At 24.7% G+C, this 25,583-nt stretch overlaps 1 protein-coding gene across 3 annotated transcripts; it reads right to left on the bottom strand.

The window, feature by feature from the left end:
- Positions 1–2,248: 2,248 nt before the first annotated feature.
- On the bottom strand, positions 2,249–14,329 carry LOC145834333 (phosphatidylserine lipase ABHD16A-like). 3 transcript variants are annotated; one of them, XM_082941737.1, is made up of 14 exons: positions 14,220–14,329; positions 13,676–13,799; positions 13,012–13,098; positions 12,638–12,723; positions 11,923–12,139; positions 11,691–11,731; positions 9,341–9,417; positions 8,691–8,829; positions 8,278–8,389; positions 7,301–7,417; positions 6,323–6,442; positions 4,671–4,850; positions 4,342–4,472; positions 2,249–2,741 (listed from the first exon to the last, which is right to left on the bottom strand). In XM_082941737.1, exons 1-14 carry the CDS (start codon positions 14,268–14,270, stop codon positions 2,622–2,624), a joined length of 1,602 nt encoding a protein of 533 aa, XP_082797863.1. In that variant the 5' UTR covers positions 14,271–14,329; the 3' UTR covers positions 2,249–2,621. The 3 variants fall into 3 exon arrangements, with proteins under 3 accessions (XP_082797863.1, XP_082797862.1, XP_082797864.1); XM_082941736.1 differs by having other exon boundaries at positions 2,250–2,741; positions 14,215–14,329; XM_082941738.1 differs by lacking the exon at positions 14,220–14,329 and having other exon boundaries at positions 2,251–2,741; positions 13,012–13,497; positions 13,676–13,783.
- Between the last annotated feature and the right edge of the window lie 11,254 nt (positions 14,330–25,583).

Here is a 25,583-nt window from a genome sequence, read left to right as displayed (position 1 = left end):
TAAAGGCATTCAGGTAAAAGTTAAAACTATTTTTTTGCCATATTAGTAAGAACAACTTGACGCTTTTTGCAACTTTAAAAAATATAGAACAATCAGTTATATCAACGGAAAAGTACATTAGTATCACGGTTTTACTTGACAATGAGTTTGGTGTGACAATGAAACTCAGGGTAACAATACCTTTAAGAAAAATTGAAACCTACAGAATTTAAAAACTTTATGTATTACTTAACAAGTCATAGATTCTTAAGTTGAAATCAATAGCAATGAAGTAACTTGTTCTGTTTGGTAGACCATATGTTTGTGAACCAACACTCTCGACCATGAACATAAACAAAAGTAAGCTACGGTCAAATCTTACTGTTAGCAATCTGGAGTCATTAATAAGAAAATATTTTCGAAAATACTTCCAGACTTTTAACAACTTAATAAAAACTTTGATAATCAACATACGTTTCGTTCTTAAAGCTACTTTTTCATGTAATTTTTGCTGCTAAACTCTAGTAATCTACCGTATACATAAAGCTAGTGCTCGGCCGGATACGTATCTTTTTTTTTAATTAAGACCCTGCAGGGTCCAGATCTTGTTTAAAGTAAGTAACTAGATAGATCAAGGTAATATTTTGAAATTAGGACCCATCCTGTCCCGGGTTTAAAAAGGCTTTATTCGGTCAGATCCGGTAGATCATCAATTCGAAATGCTCTGGCATGCCAAGGACTAAATTTTCCGGATCCGGCCCACCGATTAAAAACGTTGCCCACCCCTAACACAAACTATTATTACATGACACACGAAGGTCATTTATGATAAATTTTGTTAAAGCTACTCATTTCTATGTCACATTAACTGCTACCTAGACTACTTCTCATTGGAACAATTCCTATCAGATCTAAACTATTTTCACTTCATAAATCTGTACCCTTAAAATTCCCATTTAAAAAAAAACGCATTTTTACCTGCTAAGAACTAATGTTGCTAATAATGAAATAAACTTAAAACTAAGGATATATGTTATCACAACAATTTTAAATATAGATTTGTTTATTATTTAGCAAATACCTTAAGTTTTAGATTTTAAAATAAATGTTTTACAAATTTATTTTCAACTGTAATCAAAATGTATATTTAACATATTCAAGTTAACACTTCTTAGATAATTTCAACTCCATACTCTGTTGCATAAACTTAAAAGATCCTTAAAAATCACCTAATTAAATTTATCAACAAGAACAAAAAGTTCTAATAATAAAAACATTTTTAGCATTACCAATAAATTAGTTTAATTGAATTTTTAACGTTAAAACAGTCGGGAAAAATTGGATGGCAATTTTATTCATTGCAAACAATCGTATGGGAACGATTGAATGAGATTTTTTACTCTTGAGAAATTGATCCAATGGAAATAAGTTGTTTAACAAGTTGTACATAGGTTATTTTTTAGGAATAATCTTTTTATTAGACGAAAGTTTTTATACTTCATATCAATGTGGTGCATTTGTAATAAATAAAAATTTGGAATAGTTCAAAATCTGAAAAATTTGTTTCAGTACTTTAAAGTATTAGTAAGTTTTCATAAAAATTTTAACTTATTGCAGTTTGTTTAATTTAAACTTTGTTTTTATTACTCAGTATAAAGAAAGGAACTATATAAATTTAAGCTTATTATGAAAAGAATTTTATAAGTACTACTGGTTTTTAATAGTATATAAAAATAAGTTACTATTAGATTAAATAAAACAAAAAAATGCATTACAATTTTTTTTAAGAACCACGCAAATAAAAGTGTTGTTTTAGTAAAAATTTAAGTTTAATCATTCATTTGATGCTTATTTGTTAACTTACTATTTTGCAAACAAAAATACCAAATATTATTGAGTAACTAATATGTAACTAAAACTAAAAGAATATGTCTCACACTAAAATTTTTAATTATTACCAAACTTTCATACTTAACTTAATTTTACATAAATCTTTTTTTTTTTAAGATTGTGTCTGTGTAAACATATGACAAGATTTCGATATGAAGATATTCTTACACCTTCTTAAAAGCTTATAATTATAATGTAAATTATTTCAAAAAGCTAGTTTATATTCAAATAATTAATTGAGTAAAAAAGGTGAAAATTGCTCGAAAAAACTAAATTTATATAAAATTAATAATGTTTAAAATATAAAACAAAATTAGTTGCATAATATCGCTTGTTATAATTTAACACATAATAAAAGTCACTTTAAACAGCAAGGAAGTAAAGAAAAAACTATTTTAAGTACAAACTTTTACAATGAAACTTTAAATTAGTATGTATTTTTCTAAACAACAAAAGCAACATAATATACGTGAATACATATAATAAAATAGATGAAACATAAAATAAATAAACAATTATACAAATATAAACCAATACCTTAGTATAACAGAAATACTTTATTTTCAACAAGTTTTCTGTACCAAAATCAAGTTTTCAGATACCTGTGTATTAAAAATAACAGAAAATTAAATTGCTTTTCGTATCTTTTATTAAAATATTAACAATTAAAACAAATATATAAAAACTTGCATACAAACGGGGAGACAGTGAATTAACTCGTATAATAAGGTTATCAAGGTAAAAACTCAATGTCAGCAAGAACTTTGCAGAGTTGTTTCAGGCATGTTTGTTATGCTGAGAGGAAATTTGAAATTATTCTCGGTTAGAGGAATGCAGTGTCCAAGTTCAATGTTGACCACAAGCCTTTTCAACTAAAAATCAGTATAATTATATGTCAAATAAATTCGTTTTTTATACTTATACAAACATAAAGAATTACAAAATACTTAACTTAACTTACCTACTATAAACAACACTAATATTTAAACAGTACTGTGAACCTTTATTATTTAAACTTTTAAGTTTACAAGTGACCTAGTTTTAAAACATAATTTAATAATAAATAACTTATGTCTAAAATGTTTTTAAATAGTTAATAATTAAAACAAATATCAACCATTTTTTTACTTTTAAGAGTTCATTAGAATACTTTTTAAAAGCATTTAATGAGTTTTAAATAACTTTTAAACAAAAATTTATAACATCTAAAAAGATGTATTATTGCATTTTTTATTTTAAATAATGAAAAAACCTCAATCAAAGCTATATAACGCAATGAACAATTGCTCATTAAAAATTTGTACTCGTTATAAAATAAAACATTTGAATATTATTTTTGATTATTATTTTCTCTTTGTGATGATATGTATCTTCAAAATGACTTAGTAGTGCTATAAACAAAATTTTCTTAATCCGACAAAAACTGTTACATAATTACCTCCTTCTTTACTTTTCTTAAACATTTAAAAATAAAATAAGCAGGTGTCTTAATTGTTAATGTTGACATTAAAAGTCGTTGTTACATTACAAATAGAACACTAAATGAAACTTTGAAGACTTGTTAAAAAAAAAACTTCATGAATTCATCGTCAAAACGAGTAAGTGTTACTAATATAATTAGTTAATTATTTTGATACTAAACAGTTTTACAAAATAAACAACACAATTTATAAAAATATTCTTAGTATTTTAAACACGTGATGAAAATGATAAAACATTAAAATTTAAATTATATCAAATAGAAAAATATATATACTACCTCTGTTTTAAATAGATTTATGCAAATTGTATATTTTATTCGCGACCGGTTTCGGTGGCAAGAGATTGCGATTTGCGACCTTTTCAAGCTTTTAAAAGGTCGCAAATCGCAATCTCTTGCCACCGAAACCGGTCGCGAATAAAATATACAATTTGCATAAATCAATTTAAATAAGCTCTTTACATCCCAGTAAATTGAGCATTCTTTTTTAGTTAAGGGAAATAACTATAAAGAATTTATTGAAACTATGAGATTGAATTTTGTAAACCTTTTTTTTCTATTGCTATATAATGGATTTTTAAAACTTTTATTATGTAATTCAAAAAAACAACACTTTTATAATGCTATACACAAGATTTAAAAAATGTTTATTAAAACTATGAAAGCACAAAAACTATTTAAAACTTACATAACACATTGTTTAAAAATTAAAGCATATCTCACTATTGATAATTAAAGTATAAATAAACTTAAAATATTAAAAAATTAATACATTCAACTTCCGCATTTAATAAGCTACTCTATTTTTTTATTGGAGTAATTTTTAACGCACAAAGTAAACTCAAGAAACAAATCATCTGGTTATTTTGTAGGATACTCTAGTATAAATATATATATACAAAATATTTAAATTATATCTAAAACTAAATAATCTTTAAACAGCTTTTGACAGCAAAAGTAATTTTTGCAAAGCAATTTAATTTATAACTTACCAAATAAAATATCATTTTTATTTTTTCATCAGTATCAGAAGAAGCAGCAACTTTATGAAAATCTCCCTCATTTTCTATTATTTTCTTAGCGTATTGTTTTTCATCAAACAAATGCTCACATTCGATTTGTCCTTATAAATTAAAAACAATTTTCTATTATAAAAACTACGTTCAAACAACTAAAAAAAAATACATAAATATTTATTTATATGTATATTCTATTAAAAATTTAAAACTAAGTTACAACTAAAAAAGTACATAAATATGTATAAAATATGTTTTTATCTTAGTTGAGAAACTACATCTAATAAAAAAGTATTAGTTCCAACTTCTTTCAGTTTGACTCCTAGCACTAAGCCAGTCCCACAGAACTTCAAATGCTTGCCCCTGACCTCTGGTGGACAAGTTTTTCTTGTCACCGTCTTCTTGAAATAGTGGGCCATACCGAGTCCAAAGCAAGTTTTCAATTAGTAAGTTCCCTAAGTTGCTTTCAATTTTTGTTACTCCGTCTGGCAAAAGATTAGATGTAATTAAAAACCACTATTGAAGCAAGTATTACAATCATATAATAATAAAGATATCATCAGTAAATAAGATATAAGATTATCAGTAAATCGAACTTACAAGGCTTCTAGTGTAAATAAGAAAAGTACTACGGTTCGAGATTTATTCATTCAAGTAACTTTCATAAATGCGAATAATTTTTATATAACATACATTAATCAAAGATATTAGCTTAGAAAATTATTATGATTACCACAAACACAACCACCTTAGTTTAGCAAAAAGCTACAAACTCTTAAACTTTAAGTAGAATTTTTTATCATAATAAAAAAATATGTTTTAAATACTATGAAAGTTAAAAAATTTTAAAGCTTATTTTACGTGAAGTTTTTTTAATGTTATTTATAGTAACTCTTAATCTTATAATGAGTATCATTCAGGGTTACCACAGATCAACATGAGAAAAATTTCCTGACTTTTTACTAAAATTTTCTTGACTTTTTTAAATCAAACTCTTAATTTAAACTGATTGTAAATAACACAACCAAACAATTGGAACTATATGAGGCTTACAATCTTATTTCTATACAGGTTAAAACAACAGTTTTTTGCTGAATTCAATCGTCTACTTTCCATTACATCACTTGAACCATCTGTGTATGATTGATGTATTTCCAAAAAACAGCTCAATCAGCAAAATACTTGTATTTTCTAACTTATAAACACAACTAGACTGAAAAAAAAGAATATTTTAGCATTTCCTAACATTAATATATCTTAATAAACTGAAAGACATATAAGGAACCTTTACAAGTAAAACCTTAAAACAACAACCAGCTTTTACAACTAAAACCCTAAAACAATAACAAACTTCTACAATTAAAACCTTAAAACAATAAAGAACTTAATCAAATATAGTTTTTTATTTACTATATGTACTAAACTTTATTTTCTCCGTTTCATTATTAGCACTTTAACCTCTTGATCTAATGAATATACAGTTTCCTTTATCTGGTGTGCATACCGCTTAATTTTCTTGGCAGTTAAAATCATTTGCCTCATTTTATTTAAATTGTTCTCCACTTGTCGAAGAGAATCTTTTCTAAATCTAGCCACAGTTTGTGGGCTTCATTTCTTTTCTTTATACACTCATTTTATTAATTTTTACCAGATTTACCATTGGAAATTAAGTAATTTTGTAATTTCTAGGAAAATTTTGCAATTTTAGTCTGACTTTAAAGAATTTTTAATAATCTTTTTATTGTTTTATAAATTTGAACTAACGAAATCTGACGTTTTTTCAAAATTTGTCAAATTTCCTGACTTTTTTTCAAAACCTCCATTTTCTACTGACTTTTGTCATCTTTTTTTTAGTTTTTCCTGACTTTCTTAACCTTGTGGCAACCCTGATCATTGTAATATATTTTAAATATAAATAAAAATTCATGAATTGTTAGAATTAAAATATAAATATTACCTATATTCATTATTTCATCTTTTGTTCTTCTTATAACTAAAACTTCCCCATTGTAATTTTTCAAAAGTTCGGAGTTACACATATTCAAATAATTTCTTATTGTATATACGGTTAAACCACCTGTTTATATAACAATAGATAAAACTTTAGTTTCTTATAACCTTTCATAATAATTTTTCAAATCTAAAAGCAAAATCATGCTCAATTTAGAAGATAAACATTGTTTATTTTAATGAATGTAAACAAAGTAATCAATTTGTACTTAAAAAGTATAACCAATAATTAAAGTTTATTATGTTGTTATGGGAATGGTAGAAACAAAATAGTTATTAAAAAAAAGTTTACTTCAAATATTAGTATACTATTTAAAAAATTGCTTTAACTCGTTTTTGTTAAAAAATTTTAAGTACTAATTTATACTTCTTAATATCGCACTTTAGCTCTGAAGATTTACTAAAACCAAATAAGCATATATAGTTAACGTTTTAAAACAAAATAATCTTCTTATAAATAAAATGTGACAGGTTCTATTAAAACATCGTAAACTATAAAACAAAAAAGTTTAAAAAATTAAATTATATACATAATATTTAATTTAAACTTATATAAATTATAGTTTGTACTTTACTATACAAGGAATTAAAACAACATAAGTAATTAGCACCACAGGTTTTCACAGCGATTTACTGGCATTGTAACGGTTTAACAAAATTTAACGGTAAACAGTCAATAAAAAATATTAATCAGCTCGTAATTTAATGATATTTAATTAAAACATTGCAGTTTTTAAGTTAATAAATAAAACTAAAATTGTTATAAGAAGTACTTTTTATTTATTTTTTATTTCGCTTAATTAACTAAAAATGAGCACAAAAGAGCTTTTTGTATATAAAAAACCAAAGTATAATGATTAAAAAACTAAAAGACATAAAACTATAGTTCTTATATTGTTGGCTTTTAAAATCTTGACAAACTTACTTAAAATAGGATGCATCATCTTTATTCCAAAAGGTAAGATGTCATGGAACGTAGCATCTAAAATGAGTCCTTTTATTTCGGGATAATTTGTGGCGGCATGTATTGCTGTGTATCCACCTTTAAAAAATGCACTATATATAATAGATAAAATGCATTCTTATCTTTTATAGAAATAAATTTAAATGACAATTTTTTATTAAAAGAACTAAATACAAATTTACATTGTTTAATTAAAATTTTAATAAAGGTTTGTGTTGTTCAAAACTTAAAGCATTAGTCACTTGCTTATTAATAAATGAAAGTTGTTTACACTTATTATACTTAAACGCCATTAAAATTCTTATACTTAAACACCATTTAAAAACTATCTATATATACTTAAAAAAAAGTTATTTAGTTTAACTTATGCTAATAATAACAAATTTTAAAAACTATTTAATTTAACAATACTAACAATTTATATGTATAGACTAAAATGGTAAGTAGTTTTTGTTTGTTTTATAACTCTGCAAACTTAAGTTACAAATAATTTTGTCTAATTTAAATATTTTCAAATAACTAAAACATTTAACCAAGATCAACTGAATAGTATCAACTAATAAATCATTATAACAATATGTCTTTTAACTCTCATTAAATCAAAAAATGTTTAATATAAAATAATACAAGTATCAATATATGAATTATTATATATAAAAACGATTATTGAAGATTATTACTCGAAAACGTTTTGAATCAAGCAAAAATTCTACCTATTTTTTGCTCTTAGAGAAAAAAGTTTTCGCTATAACTTAAGAACCTTAATCAAACAGTTACTACTGTGACATACTACTAAATAAATTCATTAAATGTTTGTATATAAAAATTTTTATAAAAATAACATACAGATAAAACAACTGCAAAAGTAAAAAGACGGTGTATTAAACTTGATCTGTATTTATAGATAAACATCTCTACTAATTAAAATTAAAGCTTACCTATTGACCATGCACTCAAGTAAATATTTTCAACGGGAAAATTCAGCTTTTGCAGGGCATAAAGCATAACAGCGTCGATAGCATTTTTCTCAGCTGCCGGAAATGGTTGACCCTACATATAGAATGTATTTAATAAGTAAAATTATACTTTTCTGTATTTATTTCAAATCTCTTTTTAAAATGTTCGTAACGTTTGCAACTTATGACTATATATCTTTAAGTTAAAAAGGTCATCAATAATTATATGAAACTAAATTATTAAACAGGCTTGTATCAAACTTAAACTATTGAATGAGAAAAATTAACATAGACGTAAATTATAAATTCACTTTAAAATTATAATAAACTGTATTTATTCATTTACTGAGATTTATATTACAAGTTAGTGATAAGAAAGTATGCTTAGAACAAACTGTGCTTCCTCCAAAACCTGGATGATTCCACCCCAGAACTGAATACCCCATTTTCATAGGAGCGCCAATTATTCCAACTTCATAAAACCCCGCATTCCCTTCACAACAAATTACCAAGTACTTGCCTTTGTCGCTTGATCTACTCAAATTAATTTTAGTTAGTGTTATCTTAAAATTGTATTATTTACACATGACAAGTAGAACATTAATTTATTCAATATAAGTAAGTTTTGAGTTTAAATTATATGAACTCTTATCCCAGGACACAAACAGTTGCCAAAAGAAGTTAAAAGGGTCAAATTATTTCAAAATTTGTCATAAAACAGTCAAAAAGACAAAAAATGCATAAAATTAAGATAACTGTTTCACAAAATCTAGAGCATTAGTTCAAACTACTTTTTCTTAATCTACGATCATATATAATAGATTCTTACATTGCATTAAATAAGTGCAACTTGTTTTTTATTCATGCAAAAATATGCAATACAATAAAACTTATGCATTATCATTGTATAATCTCAATAATATCATTTTAATTTAATATAGCTTACAAACAATACTAAAACTGATTTTATTGTATTTTTAAAATAATTAAAAGCACACCATGAAAACTTAGTACTTTTAAAGACAACAAAAATGTTCAAACTAACTTATTTCTATTGTCAACGAACAAAGTGTCAATTGAATTGTTATCTAGTGTTACAACTTTTCCACGTATACCTTTATTCTATAAAGTTACACAACTTTAAAAAGTATTGTATATATTTGTTTTTTATTATTATTATAAATATTTAATTGGTTTTATCATTTTAAAGTAATATATACTTCATAATAAACAAGAATATAATAATGTTTTAACAAAGTTTTTAAAACGATTATAACATTAATAAAAAAGAAGGCTGGTTACATCACAAAATACATTAACTGTTTTAAATATATTTAGTGATTAAAAATAGACTTGTAATTTGGTAATGACAGTAATATTTATAAATGAGCTAATAATTATAGTTATGAAACAAAATAAACTAATATTTTTACAAATGATACAATTAATCCAAATTTATTTCAACTATTTATTTAAATTAAATAAGTAGTGAAAATTTATGTATATTTTTTATAAATCTATAAATCTGAAAACCTTTTTACAAACAATCTTAACTTTAATAACTAATTAAATTAGATACCTACGTAATCAATAGACTGGATATTTAAATTAAAATTTAAAATCAAGTTAGTAGAATTAGTTATGTAAAATAAATATAAATACTTTTATAAACCTAAAAAAACAGCAATTTATATTCAATGTCATAAATACCTTAGGTCAAATACATTTTTCATTCAGACCACTCAGAATTTGGATCAAGAAAAACTCAACTTTGTATAGTATGGAAACTTATATAGTTTTTTTTTTTTAATTATCAGTAAACTAAATTTCGGATCTTGCAGTAGAAATCTCTGCATATTGTTTTTTTTTTAAATCAAAACATAGAATATATGGAAACTTATAGGACATACTGGTTACTATAAATTAAACACCTAAAGTAATAATTTTTATTTGAATGACAGCAAAAATGACTTGTAATGGTTAAAGTTTTAGCTCTAACCTTAATAAAAAAAAAATTAAATGATTACAGTTATGTTAAAAAAATTTACACTTTTAAAACGTAGTTTTAAAAATCCTGTTATTTTTTAACTAAAAACATTTACTAAATAAGATAAATATGTTATTGATGTTAAATATTTACGAGACTTCGAGAAAGTTTAATAGAATATTAAATTAATTTAAGTTAAGTTAAACAAAAATAATTTTTGATATTAATCTTAAATAGGAGTTTTGCATAGTACTTATAGTTACAAGGAACAACAAGTCAATAAAACTGATTTTTTTTCTTACGGTATCAATAAGATATTTCTTAAACTTTATGGAAAAACACAGTTACAAAACATTACAAAACTTGACTAAGTAGAAATATATAGTACAATGTTTTTAATTTCAAGACATGTTTGTGAATAGTTGTTGAGGTATTTTAATTTAAAATGTGTAGCTAATAAAAGTATACGTTGTTCACTTCTAAAATTTCAAACGTTAAACGGTTGAAAAATAAAACTATTGATGTTTGTAGATCAAACATATATTCAAAAAAAATTCTTAAAATTGTACAAATAAAACTAAAGCGATTTTAGTAGATTTAAGGCGATTAAATTAATAACTATAGTTAGCGTAATGATATAACTACTTTTGGGGTTAGGAGTCTAGTAATTAAGTATTAGTAAGAATTTAACTTTTTTTTGGGTGTACTGAAATTAAGATTTAGCTATTCAGGTATAAAACACACTCTATTGAAATAAAAACAAAATATGAAAGATATTCTTGTAGATGAAAAATAAATATGAGCTTAAAAGTGAAATAAGGAATGTACTTAAAAGATTTAGGCATCTAATTATAGTGTATATAGCATAATTATTTTTTAGTATATTCTTTACAGACTGCTAATTGTTAATACAAAAATAAACAAATTGAATGCATTGAAACAAAAATCTATTCTTTATGTATTAAGTTAGAAAAGTGTAAGTTTAAATTAAGCGGGTTTCAAATGATAATATAACAATGAAACTTTACTTTTAAAAATACAATGTAATTAAGCTTTAGAGAAAGTAATAATAAAAGAATATATGCAGTCAAAACAATGCCTTACAGCCAAAAGTTTATAGATGATTCTTGTTATTTGTAAATGAAAAATTGAGTTAATATATTTAGTATATTTATTCAAATTTGTATTATGAATAGAAATTATATAATTTTTCAGAAAATTTAGATAATTCAGTTATATTTCAACTTATAATAAGTAATACAAGTAGAAGTAAAAATAAAATCAACAATGAGGTATTTAATACTTTTATATTATTAAATAATACTTTAGTTATGTAATGTTTTTGATAATTACAGTTATCAGAGAATAACTATTTGCAAACTTACAAACATTTTAATAAACAACTTACCTCTTCAATTAATTTTGCTCTATTTTCTTCTAGTGCCGAACCTGTCAGATTCATTCAAATTACAAACATGAATCATTTGAAACAATGTTAACTCAAGTGTTTTGTAAATTTGATTAAAAAGTATAAATTATAACTTGAGAACTAATAGACAGTAAAATTATAAATAAAATGTATAATGGAATAAACAACTAAAAGTACACAAAAAAGTTAATACTTAAAATGCAAGTACAACCTATAGCTAGATTCATTAATGCCGTAGACCCTGGGTAAGTAACTCTAATTCCGAATGAATAAGCAAAAATACCACCAAGGATTTCATAAAAAGGATTAAAGCTTCCAGTTTTGATCCTTCTAAGTAGTTCACTAAAGTTATTTTGATTGATTTGTCCTTCTGCTCTAAACTCAACTGGAAAGTGGTTGAATTCAAAGTCATAATCTTTAATTGCAATCTATAAGTAATAATTGAAATATTTTAACAAGATTTCAAATTAACACACAAATTATAATTTTTATAGATGTGTATCATAGATTACTAAAAAATGTTAGTTAATAACTTTTTTTTTTAATATTGTTTCTACAAACTTAAAAATGTGTACTTTGCTCAAAATATATAAACAATTATAAGAGTTATCCATAAAATTTATACAGACTTATAATACTGTTTTATGTTACACAGTAAATATTTTTATACTGTAAATTAAAATAAAATTACGAAATGTGGGTTTAAGTATTCAAAATATAAATTCAATCGTTAGTTAAGAAAGATCCTAGCGAAACAAGTTCACTGGATAATACAATAATAACAAATTATACAGTATCCTTTTATCATTTATCCACAGAAAATACTAAAAATTAGTTTGCAAATGTGGTCTAAAATATATATACTACTTACGTATACTATTTTAATTTTTTTGTACATGTGCTATTGCATTGAAAAAATTAAGTACCTTATTTTCAGCTGTAGGAAAGTCTTCAAACTTTTTAAATTTTTTCATAAAATCTAAATAAACTTGATTTTGTAATCTTCCAAACACTAAAAAATATTATTTTTTTATTAGATATTTTTACACTTATACATTTTATTCCAGTAAATACTTATCTCACTATTGTGTAAATATTTTAATGTAGAAACTAGGCTAGTATAGTTAATACTTTAAACCATATTCTTTTTCACATACTTGTAATAAAGTTTAACTATCTAAATTATGATACCGTTTTTTTAACTCTATATCATATAAAACAAAAAAAACAATATTTAACAAAAACATTATACATACCTTTTTTAATATTATAAAGTATCTTACATAGTAAATAAACTTACTTCTTCCAATTAATCCTACTAAATACAAAATTGAAAAAGTTCCAACTGTTACTACTACATTTTTTGTTGTTATTTTTTGAAGAAAACCTAGATAATAAAATAAAATTTCTATAAAATTGAAAATATTTAAAAAATATATAAAGTTTTAACTTTTCAGTAACTATAATTTATATCAAAGAAAACATCAGCAAAATTCTGATAGAGCCTAAGCCTGGACTTACATATAACTGTTTTTTTTTTGTTTTTTTTTATATAAAATTTTTATTTATTAATTTTCCACAAATTCTTTCCTACAGAATTTTGTAAATATATCAAGGAACATTTCCTGAAAGTTTGAGTTAGTTATCTCAAAAAACCCAGGAGAAGATAGATTTTTAGTGAAATAGTCTATTTTTGCCGTTTTAGTTTGCGCCTCCCATAAGGAACCTATTGTTGCCTCCAACTTTGACCGGCTATATCTCAATAATTATTTTGAATTTTTAAAATCTGTAAAAAGCATCTTTTAGCTTAGTAAAAATTATATAAAATGAGATCAAAAACCAAAAAAGGGTGTTTACCCCCCTATGCTCTTAATTTTACAAATGAAGTTAATTAAGGTAGATTATTAATAAAATAACTGAAAAAAATATAATTTTTAAATATATACATACAAAAACCAATTCACCTTTATTGTAGTAGTATGGTACCCAAAAGAAAGTTGTGTAGTATAAAACATTTTTCATAGAACGTAAAAAAGCTAAGAAAAATTGAAAATTACTTTCCAGAGAATTTGAATTGTATACTTCAGCCTAAAAACAGTATGATTTTTTAATTTTAATGTGTATCAGTGATATCATTTTGTAGAGTATCATACCTAAAAACTTACTTAATTTGAAGAAATATAATTTAGTTCAGTGAACAAAACTTTCAATTAGTTATAATTTACAACTGTTACATTGTCTTATGAAAAATTTTAAAATAAATAGTCTCAAATGCAGTTAGAAACAATCTTAATCAGATAGTTAAGTAATTGTTAAGTTTTTGCTTTAACAAAATAAAATGGAATTATCTTTGAAAAAGTATGAATAAAAAGCAGAAATGTAGTGAAAATTATTAGAAACTACCATTAATAACTTCTTTCTTAATTCTGTATCTTACTTGAAAATATTATGTAATGTATATTCAACTATTCAAGACTTGATAAACATTTTTTTACAGACTTACTTGACCTCTATAAGAAACTTTATGCAGGCGTACCAGTTGTGGACCAAGCAAAACATCAATAAGGCTAGGTTGAGACATTTTAATTTAATAAGATTCAGTAATTTCTAAAACAAACTAGAAAAAATAATGTCTAATTTCATATCAAGTTTTAAAATAGATTCATTTATTAAAAAAAAAAATATTTTGAAACCAAAAATTATATAATTTACCCTTAAAACACTTAATAACATACATTAGTATGTTAAACAATTATAGTCAATAAAAAGGATATATTTAACTTTTCATGTAAATTAACTCCAAGTTCCTGTTTTTATTCTATTCAAAAAAATTATTTTTCTCTAAAAAAAAGTTTATATTTTTCACTAATAAAACTTTTGCACCACTACTAAACCTTAAAGTGGCCTAGTGCAAAAGTCAGTTATCAATGTTTTGACAAAACTCTAATTACTTTTATAAAAAGGCTCACTTTATTAGTATTTATAAACACATCTACCAATAGAGTGGTCCAAATATTCAATAGTTTATTTTATCTGATAATTTAGAATACTTTAACTTTTGTTTTTACTATTTGTGCTTCCTAACATTGTTTTTGGCTACTTATACATACGTACTAGCAATGCAAATCTTATTAATTAATTAAATTCAGTTTTACAAAAACGTTTTGATTTATGTTTTGTTTAATATAGAGAATGGTAAACTAGTATAATTATACAACAAGGCATAATATTTTGTTTAGTATTTTATTTATTTTATTACACATTTTCACCATAGTATAATTTAAAACATAATATAAATATCCACCCTTAGTACATAAACTAAATTTTTACTTGTTTCTGCTTATTACACATTTACATATTACACATTTCTGCAAGGGTTTTATTTACTGCAAAGTAATTACAAACATAAGCTTAGTGAGCTGAAAAGGGGGTCAAGCAGACGTTTACTATTTTTAAAAATTACTTTATAGAAAATATAACTAAGTGTTGAACTTATTTATACACAACTTGGTCTCTTTGCTTCAAAATCAGTGGTGTTACTTTTCTGCTTTAAGTATTTCAGAAGTTATGTAAGTATAAATCCAACCATTTTTTGACTTTTACAGTGTAAAAACTATTCAAAATTATTCTTAGTTTTATTTAATTATTTGCGTGCAGAAATTTTCAGAAAAATGCCTGAAATACTTATCTTTTTTTTAAACATTTTCTTTAAAAGTGGTACAAATTTTATCAAAAAATAAGAAAAGTTATTTAAAAACTAAAAGTTTTAAGACTGGTTTTTTTAATAATGAAAAAGAAATTCAGTAAATAACCATTAAAATACCACTAGCAAAAACCTAAAAAATAGTTATATAACCATTGATAGATTTTTTTGTAAACTTGTATAAATCCTTGCCATGTTTTCTTAAAGATAAAAAAAATATGTCTGCGCTGGGAACAGGTCAATATGCAAAATGATTTTTTTGCATGAATGGTCATTTTTGAACAACAGTAAACAAATAAATAAAGTTATAAAAACCAGAAAAACATACAAATAAATAAACAAAAAATTGAAAAAAACAGAATCAAAGAATAAGGATTAGGGGTAACAGTGATAGTAAAAATTAAAAACAACTCATAAAAATCATTAAAAAAACAATAAAATAAAAAATATAGTAATTTTTATAATTAACCAAAAAACAAAAAGATGAAAAAAAGTTAACAACCAAGGGTAAGGGTTAGGCATAATAGTAATAGTAAAAATAAATTTCATTAAAAATAAAATATTCAACAAAAATTTCAAAAGTGCAAAAGTGTGTTTGTGCAAAAGTGTCCCTTTGTGCATATTGGACACCTACCCACCTGAGATGGGTATTTTGAGATATTTAACTCTCAAAACCACCCATTGTTATCTTTATGGGCTAAGTTTTTGTAGGCTAAGTTTTTTAAATATAGGTTACTATAAGTCAATATTTTGACTTACTCGATTGTTCAGCAGGCTAACTTTTTTTAGCTTAAATATTGATAAATAAGCTATTATATGCAGGCTAAGTTTTTTTAGCACCAACAATTTTTAATAAAGCAAACTAAAAAAAATATATTCGAAGTTATAATCTAATGTTACGGCTTTTATAATAAAGAAAATTTAAGTATTATTACAACCGTTTAAAATCTATTATTATTACTCAAAGAGAAGCACAAAATACTTTATTTTCAGAGTTTGATTTGCTCTAGAACTAATAACTCTTTAAATGGGAACAAGTCAAAACTGCACAAGGTTACCAAATTACACAAAGATACTTTTGCACAAAGACAATTTTACACCACAAGTCAATTTTGCACACAGGGTCATTTTTGCACAAAAGTAAAATAAAACAGAAAAAATATATAGAAAAAAAAGACAAAAAAAATTATAAGATAAACTAATTAAAAAAAAGTTACTGACCAAGGGTAAGGGTTAGGGATAACAGTGACAGTAAAAATAATAATTAAATAACTGATAAAAAATGTATAAAACATCAAAAATATTAATTAATTAAAAAGATAAAAAAAAGCTACTGACCAAGGGAAAAAGGTTACGGGTAAAAATGACAGTAAAAAAAATATCTTTATGCAATTTTGTGCCCTCGTGCAAATTTGACAGCTAGCCCTTCAAATATCCAACTTAAACTTTGCAGTAATATTTTAAAAAATAAAAGAAAAAATTATGAAATTTTAAATTTCAAATTAGAGTATAAAAAGTTTGAAAAAAATATCAAAGATATTAAAGAACTGACATTTCTAATAAAGTGTTTTTTCATTGTATATTTCAATGTTTAAACACAGCTTTATACTTTAAATTATACAAAAAAAAACTTATTTTTAACTAAAAACATTGAAACTTTATATTTGCATTCTTGAAGGTCTTATTAAGAGGGGCTCTTCTTTATTTTGGTCATTTAGTGACATTTCTAATAAAGTGGTTTTTCATCATATGTTTAAACACAGCTATATACTATAAAAAACCATACTTATCTTTTACTGACAACATTAAAACTTTATATTTAAATTCTTGAAGGTCTTATTCAGAGGATCTCTTCCTTCTTTTTGTCATTTTACCGAACTTTTATGAGCAGAGACATTTCTAATAAAGTGGTTTTTTATTGTATATTTCAATGTTTAGCTATATTACAATGATAAAAAGAATCATAAGTTATTGTACTATAAGTTAGTTTAAAAAACAAAGAAAAAACCCGTATTTTTTTACTTAAAAGTTTAAGCATCAAAATACTTACAGTTAGCTATAGAAATAATATGAAGCAAAGCGGTCACTTATATTAAACTTAAGCCAACAAAGGAACTTCACAAGGACATAGCAGTCTAGTTGTAAATAATAGGAGGTTTGCTTTTAAATATCATTAAATATTTTGCGAGTTCATAATATATAAAAATTTCCATTGATCAATTAAAGACCTCCAGTTGAGGAAAAACGCTCAAATTGCTACATACGCGAAAAAAGTGAGGTAGAAGAAGATACATCATGTAGAAAAAGAATAATAGTTGGGTAAGCTTAAATTTTTAAGATGTGATATATTTTAAGTGATATTTTAACTTATTATAACTCCCTTTACAGAGTCAATGTGATCACAGGAGATGTAAAAGATGGTTCCAAGATGTTTGTTTTAAATTTTAAAAAGTTCACAAAAAAGATTTGTTTTTCTGTAAAATGTGTTTAGTTGTTGATCATTTATTGTTTAAGTTTGGACAAATTATTTAGTTTTCTTTGAAAACTTTAGATTTTTTTGATATGTAAACTGTCATTTTTGAATGTTTTGGTAATGTATTAATGTTAAGTTTTAATGTTAAGAAGTTAACAATTTACAAAAGGTAGTATTTTTTTGTCAATTATTGAACTTTTTTATTTATTGTAGTTTTATCATAAATTTAAATTAAATTACTAAACCATAGTTTTAAAAAGTGCTTTGTAATATACTATTTGTGTAATTTTAAACAGCTGTAATATTTATAATACTTAAGTAGAATCTTTATAAATTAAATCAAAATATTGTCCTACACTTCATAACAATATCACAAAGTTCTAAATTAATTCTGAAAATAATTCTTGGTTCTAGAGCGAATCAAACTCTAATGTACTGAACTGTGGATAGTATTGAAATATACAACTAAAAATCACATTATTATAAATGTCACTGCCTATAAAAATTCATTAAAATTAAAAAAGAAGGAAGAGACCCTCTAAATAAGACCTTTAAGAATTTAAATATAATATATATGTTTTTAGTTAACGATAATTATATGTTTTTTTTTTCATTTAAAGTATAAAGCTGTGTTAAACATTGAAATATACAATAAGATTCACTTTAATAGAAATGTTTTTTTATACCTTTAATATTTTTACAACTTTTATACTCTAATTCAACGTTTAAAGTTTCTTTTTTTTTTCTTTAAAACATTATTGCAAAGTTTAAGTTACGTATTTAATTAGTTGTTAGTTTTAGAGCAAATCAAACTCTGAAAAAATAATTTTGTGCTTTTCTTTGAGTAATAATAATTAGTTTAAAAGGCTGTAACAATTCTTAAAGATTTTTTATTACAAAAGCTGTAGTATTAGCATATAACTTGAAATATTAAATTTTTTTAGTTTGTGTTGTTAAAACTGTTGGTTCTAAAAAAACTTAGCCTGCATAAAATATCTTATTTACCAATATTTAAGCTAAAAAATTTTAGCCTGCTGAACAACCAAGTAAGTCAAAATATTGACCTATGGTAACCTATATTTAAAAATTTTAGCGTATAAAAACTTAGCTCATAAAGATAACAATGAAAACTACCTATATTGCCCTAAAAGTATCAGTGAATTTTCGGAAAGAATAGCACTTTTTTGAATATAAAATGCTATACTTTTATTTTTAGATATTCAAAGAACTTTTTTTATATTTTTCAATTACAGTAACCTCTCGCTTATTTACGCACATTGTGTCCACAAAAAAAATGCTTGAGAGATCGTAAAGATATCAGAGGTACCAAATATACTTACTACAATGACTGTTTTTTGATATTGCTTTTAGTTAAAAGCAGACTGAGGACTTTCCCACTTTTAACAATTTGTTTATTTTGTTTATAAATATGAAAACAAAAGATAAAACTGTACATATAACAAAAAAAAGGATTTAAAATTATTTAAATTAATAATACTTTTAGAAGAATTTTACTAATTTTTATAAGAAGTAGATTTTATCTTTATTTAAATGTGACTTATTTGATACTTAACATTTATATTCTATTCTACTTAGCAAATTCAATTTTTAATTAAGAATTTGTTTACATTTAAGAAATGGTGTGGTGTCTATATTAAAATTTCTGTTGCTTTATCCTATATAAGGCAAGAGTGCTGTATTATTTATTTGTGTTTTAAACTCTAATTTTTTCATTATACTTTCATTATTTAACACAGTCATATTTCTTTCAGAATTTTAATTTAATCTCTTATTTTTAACATAATTGATTTAGTTACTGAGGTATAACTAAATGTTTATCAATTAGTCAAGGAACATGAGTTTAAAGTCTAAAGATAAAGAGAGGTGAGATGGTATTTAAAAACATATTTTAAAATGAAAAATATACAACAAACCTAATTTGTGCAGTAATATAAAAACTATTTTTTTTATTATTTTGAATTTTTTAGAATTCTAAAATGCGTAACTAAATGAGAGTGCGTAGCGTCACCACAAGTGCGTAAAGATGCAAGAGGTTACTGTAACTTTAAACCAATATAAAAAAATCTTTAAAAAAATATTTGTAAAATAGCTTATAGCATGGTTGCCACTGATCAAACTGAGAAAAATTTCCTGACTTTTCCTGACTTTTTACCAAAATTTTCCTGACTTTTCTAAATAAGACTCTTAAATTAAACTTATTCTAAAATACATAACCTAACACTTAAAACTATATAAAGCTTTATATCTAATTTTAATATAGGTTAAAAACAACAGTTTTTTGCTGAATTTTATCATCAAACTTTCAGTACATCACTTAAACCATCTGTGTATGATTGATGTTTGTAATAAACAGCTCTATCAGCAAAATACTTGTATTATTACCTTATAAACACAGCTTGTCTGAAAAAAGACACAATTTTTTAGCATTTCCCAGCATAAATGTATCTAGATAAACAAACAACATATAAGGAAATTTTACAATTAAAACCTTAAATCAATAAGGAACTTTCACAACTTAAACCTTAAAACAATAAAGAACTTTTACAGTTAAAACATTAAAACAATAAAGAACTAAATCAAATACTGTTTTTTTAAATGTATGTACTAAAATTTATGTTCTCCGTTTTTCATTAGCACTTCAACCTCTTCATCTAATGAAGATATGGCTTCCTTCATCTGGTATTAATTCCGCTTCAGTATACACATTAACTTGTTACAACATAAAATACTAAACTAACTGCTTAGTTATAAAGAACTCAATTATTTACTTAAACAAAAAACACTTTGATTCTAAAATTATGCTAGATAAACTGTTGTTTATATATCACAGTTTCACTATGTAAGTGTCCTTGCTACAGATCATCAATACTAAAAAGCTTACAAAATCTGCTTGTTCAAGTAGGGTACTTGTTCAATATGCTAATAGAAAATTTTTGCAGTTTTACATGAAAAACTTTTCAAAGTGTAAACAAAAATTGTAAAGTGAAATATACTTGAAGAAAACTTACCGAGTAACTTTGCTGGAATCGTGTTCCAAAGCAAAATTATTGGATTCTATTTGCAAATTATTGTTTTATATGGTGAAGTCACAGTAGTGGTAGGATCGAGCTGATTTTCATTTGTGCCGATACTCACGTCGTGCAGAGGACGCATGCGAATTTTGAAGAAAACTTACCGAGTAACTTTGCTGGAATCGTGCTCCAAAGCAAAATTATTGGATTCTATTTGCAAATTTCTATAGTGACGTCACAGTAGTGGTAGGATCAAGCTGATTTTCATTTGTACTCATACTCACGTCGTGCCGAGGACGCATGCGTATTTTGAAGAAAACTTACCGAGTAACTTTGCTGGAATCGTGTTCCAAATTTTTTTTTACAATTTCCACTGTGAGAAGATTTACATCAGTTTTACAAAGGATATTTTACTAATTTATACCAGATGAAGGCATTGGAAATAATGCTAAATATTTTTGTAAATTTAAACTGACAAAATCTGACTTTTTTTTAATTTTATAAAATTTCCTGACTTATTTTTAAAACCCCCCATTTTTTCCTGACTTTTGTCATTTTTTTAATTTTTCCTGACTTTTCCTGATTTCCTGAAAGAGTGGCAACCCTGTTATAGGTATTTTTATCTGTTGCTGTAGGCCTTAACTTTGACATCAACTTGTAAGTTTTTTTCTAGTTATTCTTAAACTTTAGTCACTAAAATGGTCAATGTCCACTTGCCAGCCCACTGTAATAAGGACAAAATATTAGAAAAAAAACTCCTTGAACACTTTTTTTTAATTGTATAGCTATATAAACAAAAATAACAGCAAACAATTCATTACTATTTATTGTTAAGTACTTTCAACTAAGGCTTTTTAAAAATGGCATAATAATTTAGTGTTAAATTTGAATTAAAAATTTTCTGAATTTTTATTGCTAAAGAAACATTACTGTTTACTGTTAAAATTATTAGATTTAAATTTTTTTCAAAACAAACCAATAATAATTTGTTTGGTTATGTTTAACTTTAGGTGAGCACCGAAACTTATTTTATACTTTATGGAAATGATAATGAAAAGCAAAAAAAATCTTAAGTGTTCTTAATGGTAGTTTTGAAACTTGTGCTAGATATTCTGGGTTGTGGGGGCTATAGCTTTTTCAATTTCTTTAAAGCCTTTTGAAAAATAAATTAACTCTGATCTACATGTAGTAAAAGTAGTGATATCTTAATGCTTGACTGAGCATGAAACTTCTAGGTAATCAATATGTTCAAGCTTCAGATTTTCTCTTGTTATCCTATTTATGTTTAAAGATTTGTTTTCTACTATTAATTCCCTTAAATATTCTTTTTTTATGAATGTTAAATAGCAAAAATTTTAAAGTTTTCTAAAGTAAATTTCTAAATAAAAATTCTACTTTTAGATTGTAAAACTACTCAATTGTGTGCACAATCAAAAGAAAAATTAATTATTAATAAAATGTAAAGTAGTATTAAACAATAATGAAGTTGTTTATATATTTTGATTTTTTTCTTTAATTATCTTAAACAATATATGTAATTTTTAGGACTATGTATCCAATCTTTTCTAGAAACTTTTCCTGTGGTATTTCTGAATAAAGAAATTTTTGTTATATTTTTTCTTTGGTAATTTTTTACTATATACTAACTCCATACTATAATACTAAACTATTTTGTTAGCAAAAGTAGGTTTGATTTAAGTGTTTTAATTCAGAATTAGAATAAACTATATCAAAGTTTAATACTTTTCAATAATAACAAAAAGCACAGCTTATAAAAATGAATATAGAAATAATTTGCTTTTCTTAACAAAGACAAAGGTACTTTTTATAAAACAAAATAACAATTGTTACAGGTAAATAGTATGAAAGAAGTACAGTCGTTTAATTTTTAAATTTTGCGATAAAAACTTCTCTATTATTTTATACTCTTCAAATAAATCTATTTTTATAAGAAATTCGTCGAATATAAAATAGAAGATGTTTTTATGCAATGAAAAATAATTAATTGAAGGTTTTGATTAAAATTCTCATTAATATGTTTGACCCTAAAAAAATTTTTTTTTTACCTGACAATTTTGAAGTTAGTTCTAAAAATATATTTGAGTTTTTCGTCATGTATAACTGTTTTAATCTATTACTTTAAAGCAAATAATAAAATGATAACTATAAAAGACTTTTAACTTAAAAACATGTGATTTTATTATAAGAGAATAGGTGACTCCAAACTCCTTGTTGCATTAAAAAAGTAGTGCAACTTTTAAATGTTTAAAAATAAACAAATGTGCATTGTGGAGTCCGTACTCCGTACTGATCTCATGCGCATTTAACTTGCTACTCAAACTTTTCATGATGATTAAATACCTCGCTTGCTGTCAACTAAACATTCACTAATAATATAATTTTATTAGTAGTTGTTGATAACGAGCATAAAGCTTATAGTAAACAATTAATAAAAAACTTATTGCTAATTCATGAGTGTGTATCAATAATTCTTTTTAATAAAAGTTGGTATTTGTTCGTAATTTTGTACTTTAAATATTCGATACTAGTAAAAACTGATTTTTAATAAAGTAATATTTTGTTACGTAATAATCTATTGTTAGAAGCAGCTGAATTTTCAAAAGTTAGTTTAAAACTGTTTTTAAATTAAGTATGTACTTGTATCATAACTGAGTGTTTAAACTCAAATGTTTAAACTTTTCTATGAACAAGTTTTAGTTGCAATTGAATAAAATTTTATATTTCGAATATAAATCTCGGGTACAAACTTCTAGAGACAATAGTCTATATTCAACTATTCCATATCAGGTAATAAATTTGAATTAAATAAAGTTTGTTGAAACTTAAATTAATACAGGGTTTTCAAAAGTAAGCCAAAAGCAGCAAAGGGGTGTTATAAGCAGTAAAGGGGCTACAGGGGGCCATGAGGTCATAATTTGAAAGTTACAATAGAGATATTCTGGAGTTGATGAGTAAGAGCAAAAAAACGAGTCTTGGGCATTTAAAAAAGCAGTTTTAATACTTACAGTAGATATTATTAAAGAAAATTAAGAAATTTAGGGGCCATATAAGCTGTAAAAGGGGGAGCCACTTAGTCATAATTTGAAACATACACTAGAAATTCTAGAGTTGATGATGAAGAGGAAAAAAAGTCATAGGCGAATCATTTTTGACTCTTTATAGGAGAATTCTCCGAAACAAGATTACATCGAATACTTGGCGAATACTACACTAAATGCTGCAACGTTTTTTAAAAGTAGGTTTTTTTTAAACTTGTTGGAAGGAGCCTTTTGAAAAAAAGTTTGGGAAGTCTTGTTTCAAAGATTGCTTTCTGAAAAAGCTACTTTTCTACTAACATTTTTAGATTAATAAAGGCTTATTTTTTATCAAACAGACGAGATCAACTTCTGAATGGTTACTAAAGATGCAGCTAAATTTTTTTTTTATGTTAAGTTCTACGTGAGAAAATTCTCATAAAAGTATACTTTTATTTAAACTACAAACAATTTTAAGATGCTATTAAATAAATATGTTTTATTTTGTGACTTGTTAAATTGTAATTTTTAATATTTTATAAAGTGATTTTGAATGATATACATTTTAACTTTTTCAAATATCTTTTAAGGTTTTCAAAATTGGGTAGTACGTATTTTACTTGTTTAGTAGTAAAACAAAATATTTTTGCTTTTAATAAATATTTTTCAAATGACAAAAGTATCTAACTTAAGCGTTAAAACATGTTTTATTATAATGTAAAGTAAATTAAGCATTCATAAAGTGTATACTAAGTTTTTAACATTTTAATAGTAATTTAAGTACTTTTCTTTTCTAAAATTTATTATGCTTACAGTGTCTCTTTAAATTAGCTTAACAAAAGGGTTGATCATACCAATTTGATCATCAGACCACAAACTTCGGTAGACTGAGACCGGTTTTGTCCTCATGAGGACTTATCAGTTAGTTACAACCGAAAAACTTACAGTCTTCAATCTACAAACGGTTTATAAAGTCCTGCACTAGACGTTAAAAGGTATCCGTGGTGTGCGATAACTAAAAGGTTCTTTGTGCACCAGGTCCTTGGACTAAACATTTTGAGCGTCTTTTTTTATCGCTCTATAAACTCTATAATGCTTTCACTTGAAGCAACCATTTGCTGGCATTGATCAGTGACGTCAGCATTGTCTTTTGCCGTGCAACGTTCAATACATTGCCGTTCAACGATCAATGCCAGCAAATGGCTGCTTCATGTGAAAGCATGATAAACCGTTTGTAGATTAAAGACTGTAAGTTTTTCGGTTGTGATTGACTGATTAGTCCTAATGAGGACGAAACCGGACTCAGTCTACCAAAGCTTGTGGTCTGATGAGCGAATTGGCATAATCAACCTATTGTTAAACTTGAGCTTTGTCTCACGACATACGAAACTCCAGACTTCTGCTCTGCAGACTTTCGCCGATGTTTTTGTTGATTTTATTTGATACGAGCGTACCAGATGTCTTGCCTAGCGGACAATGTATTGAACTTTGCACGGCAAAAGACAATGCTGACGTTACTGATCAATGCCAGCAAATGATTGCTTCATGTGAAAGCATCATAACCTGTTTGTAGATTTAAGACTGTAATTTTTTCAGTTGTGACTGACTGATGAGTCCTAATGAGGACGA

This window comes from Thalia democratica, chromosome 4, assembly GCF_965202585.1.
Source record: "Thalia democratica chromosome 4, ktThaDemo2.hap1.1, whole genome shotgun sequence".
Lineage (NCBI taxonomy): Eukaryota > Metazoa > Chordata > Thaliacea > Salpida > Salpidae > Thalia > Thalia democratica.
This window is presented reverse-complemented; position numbering and strand designations above follow the sequence as displayed.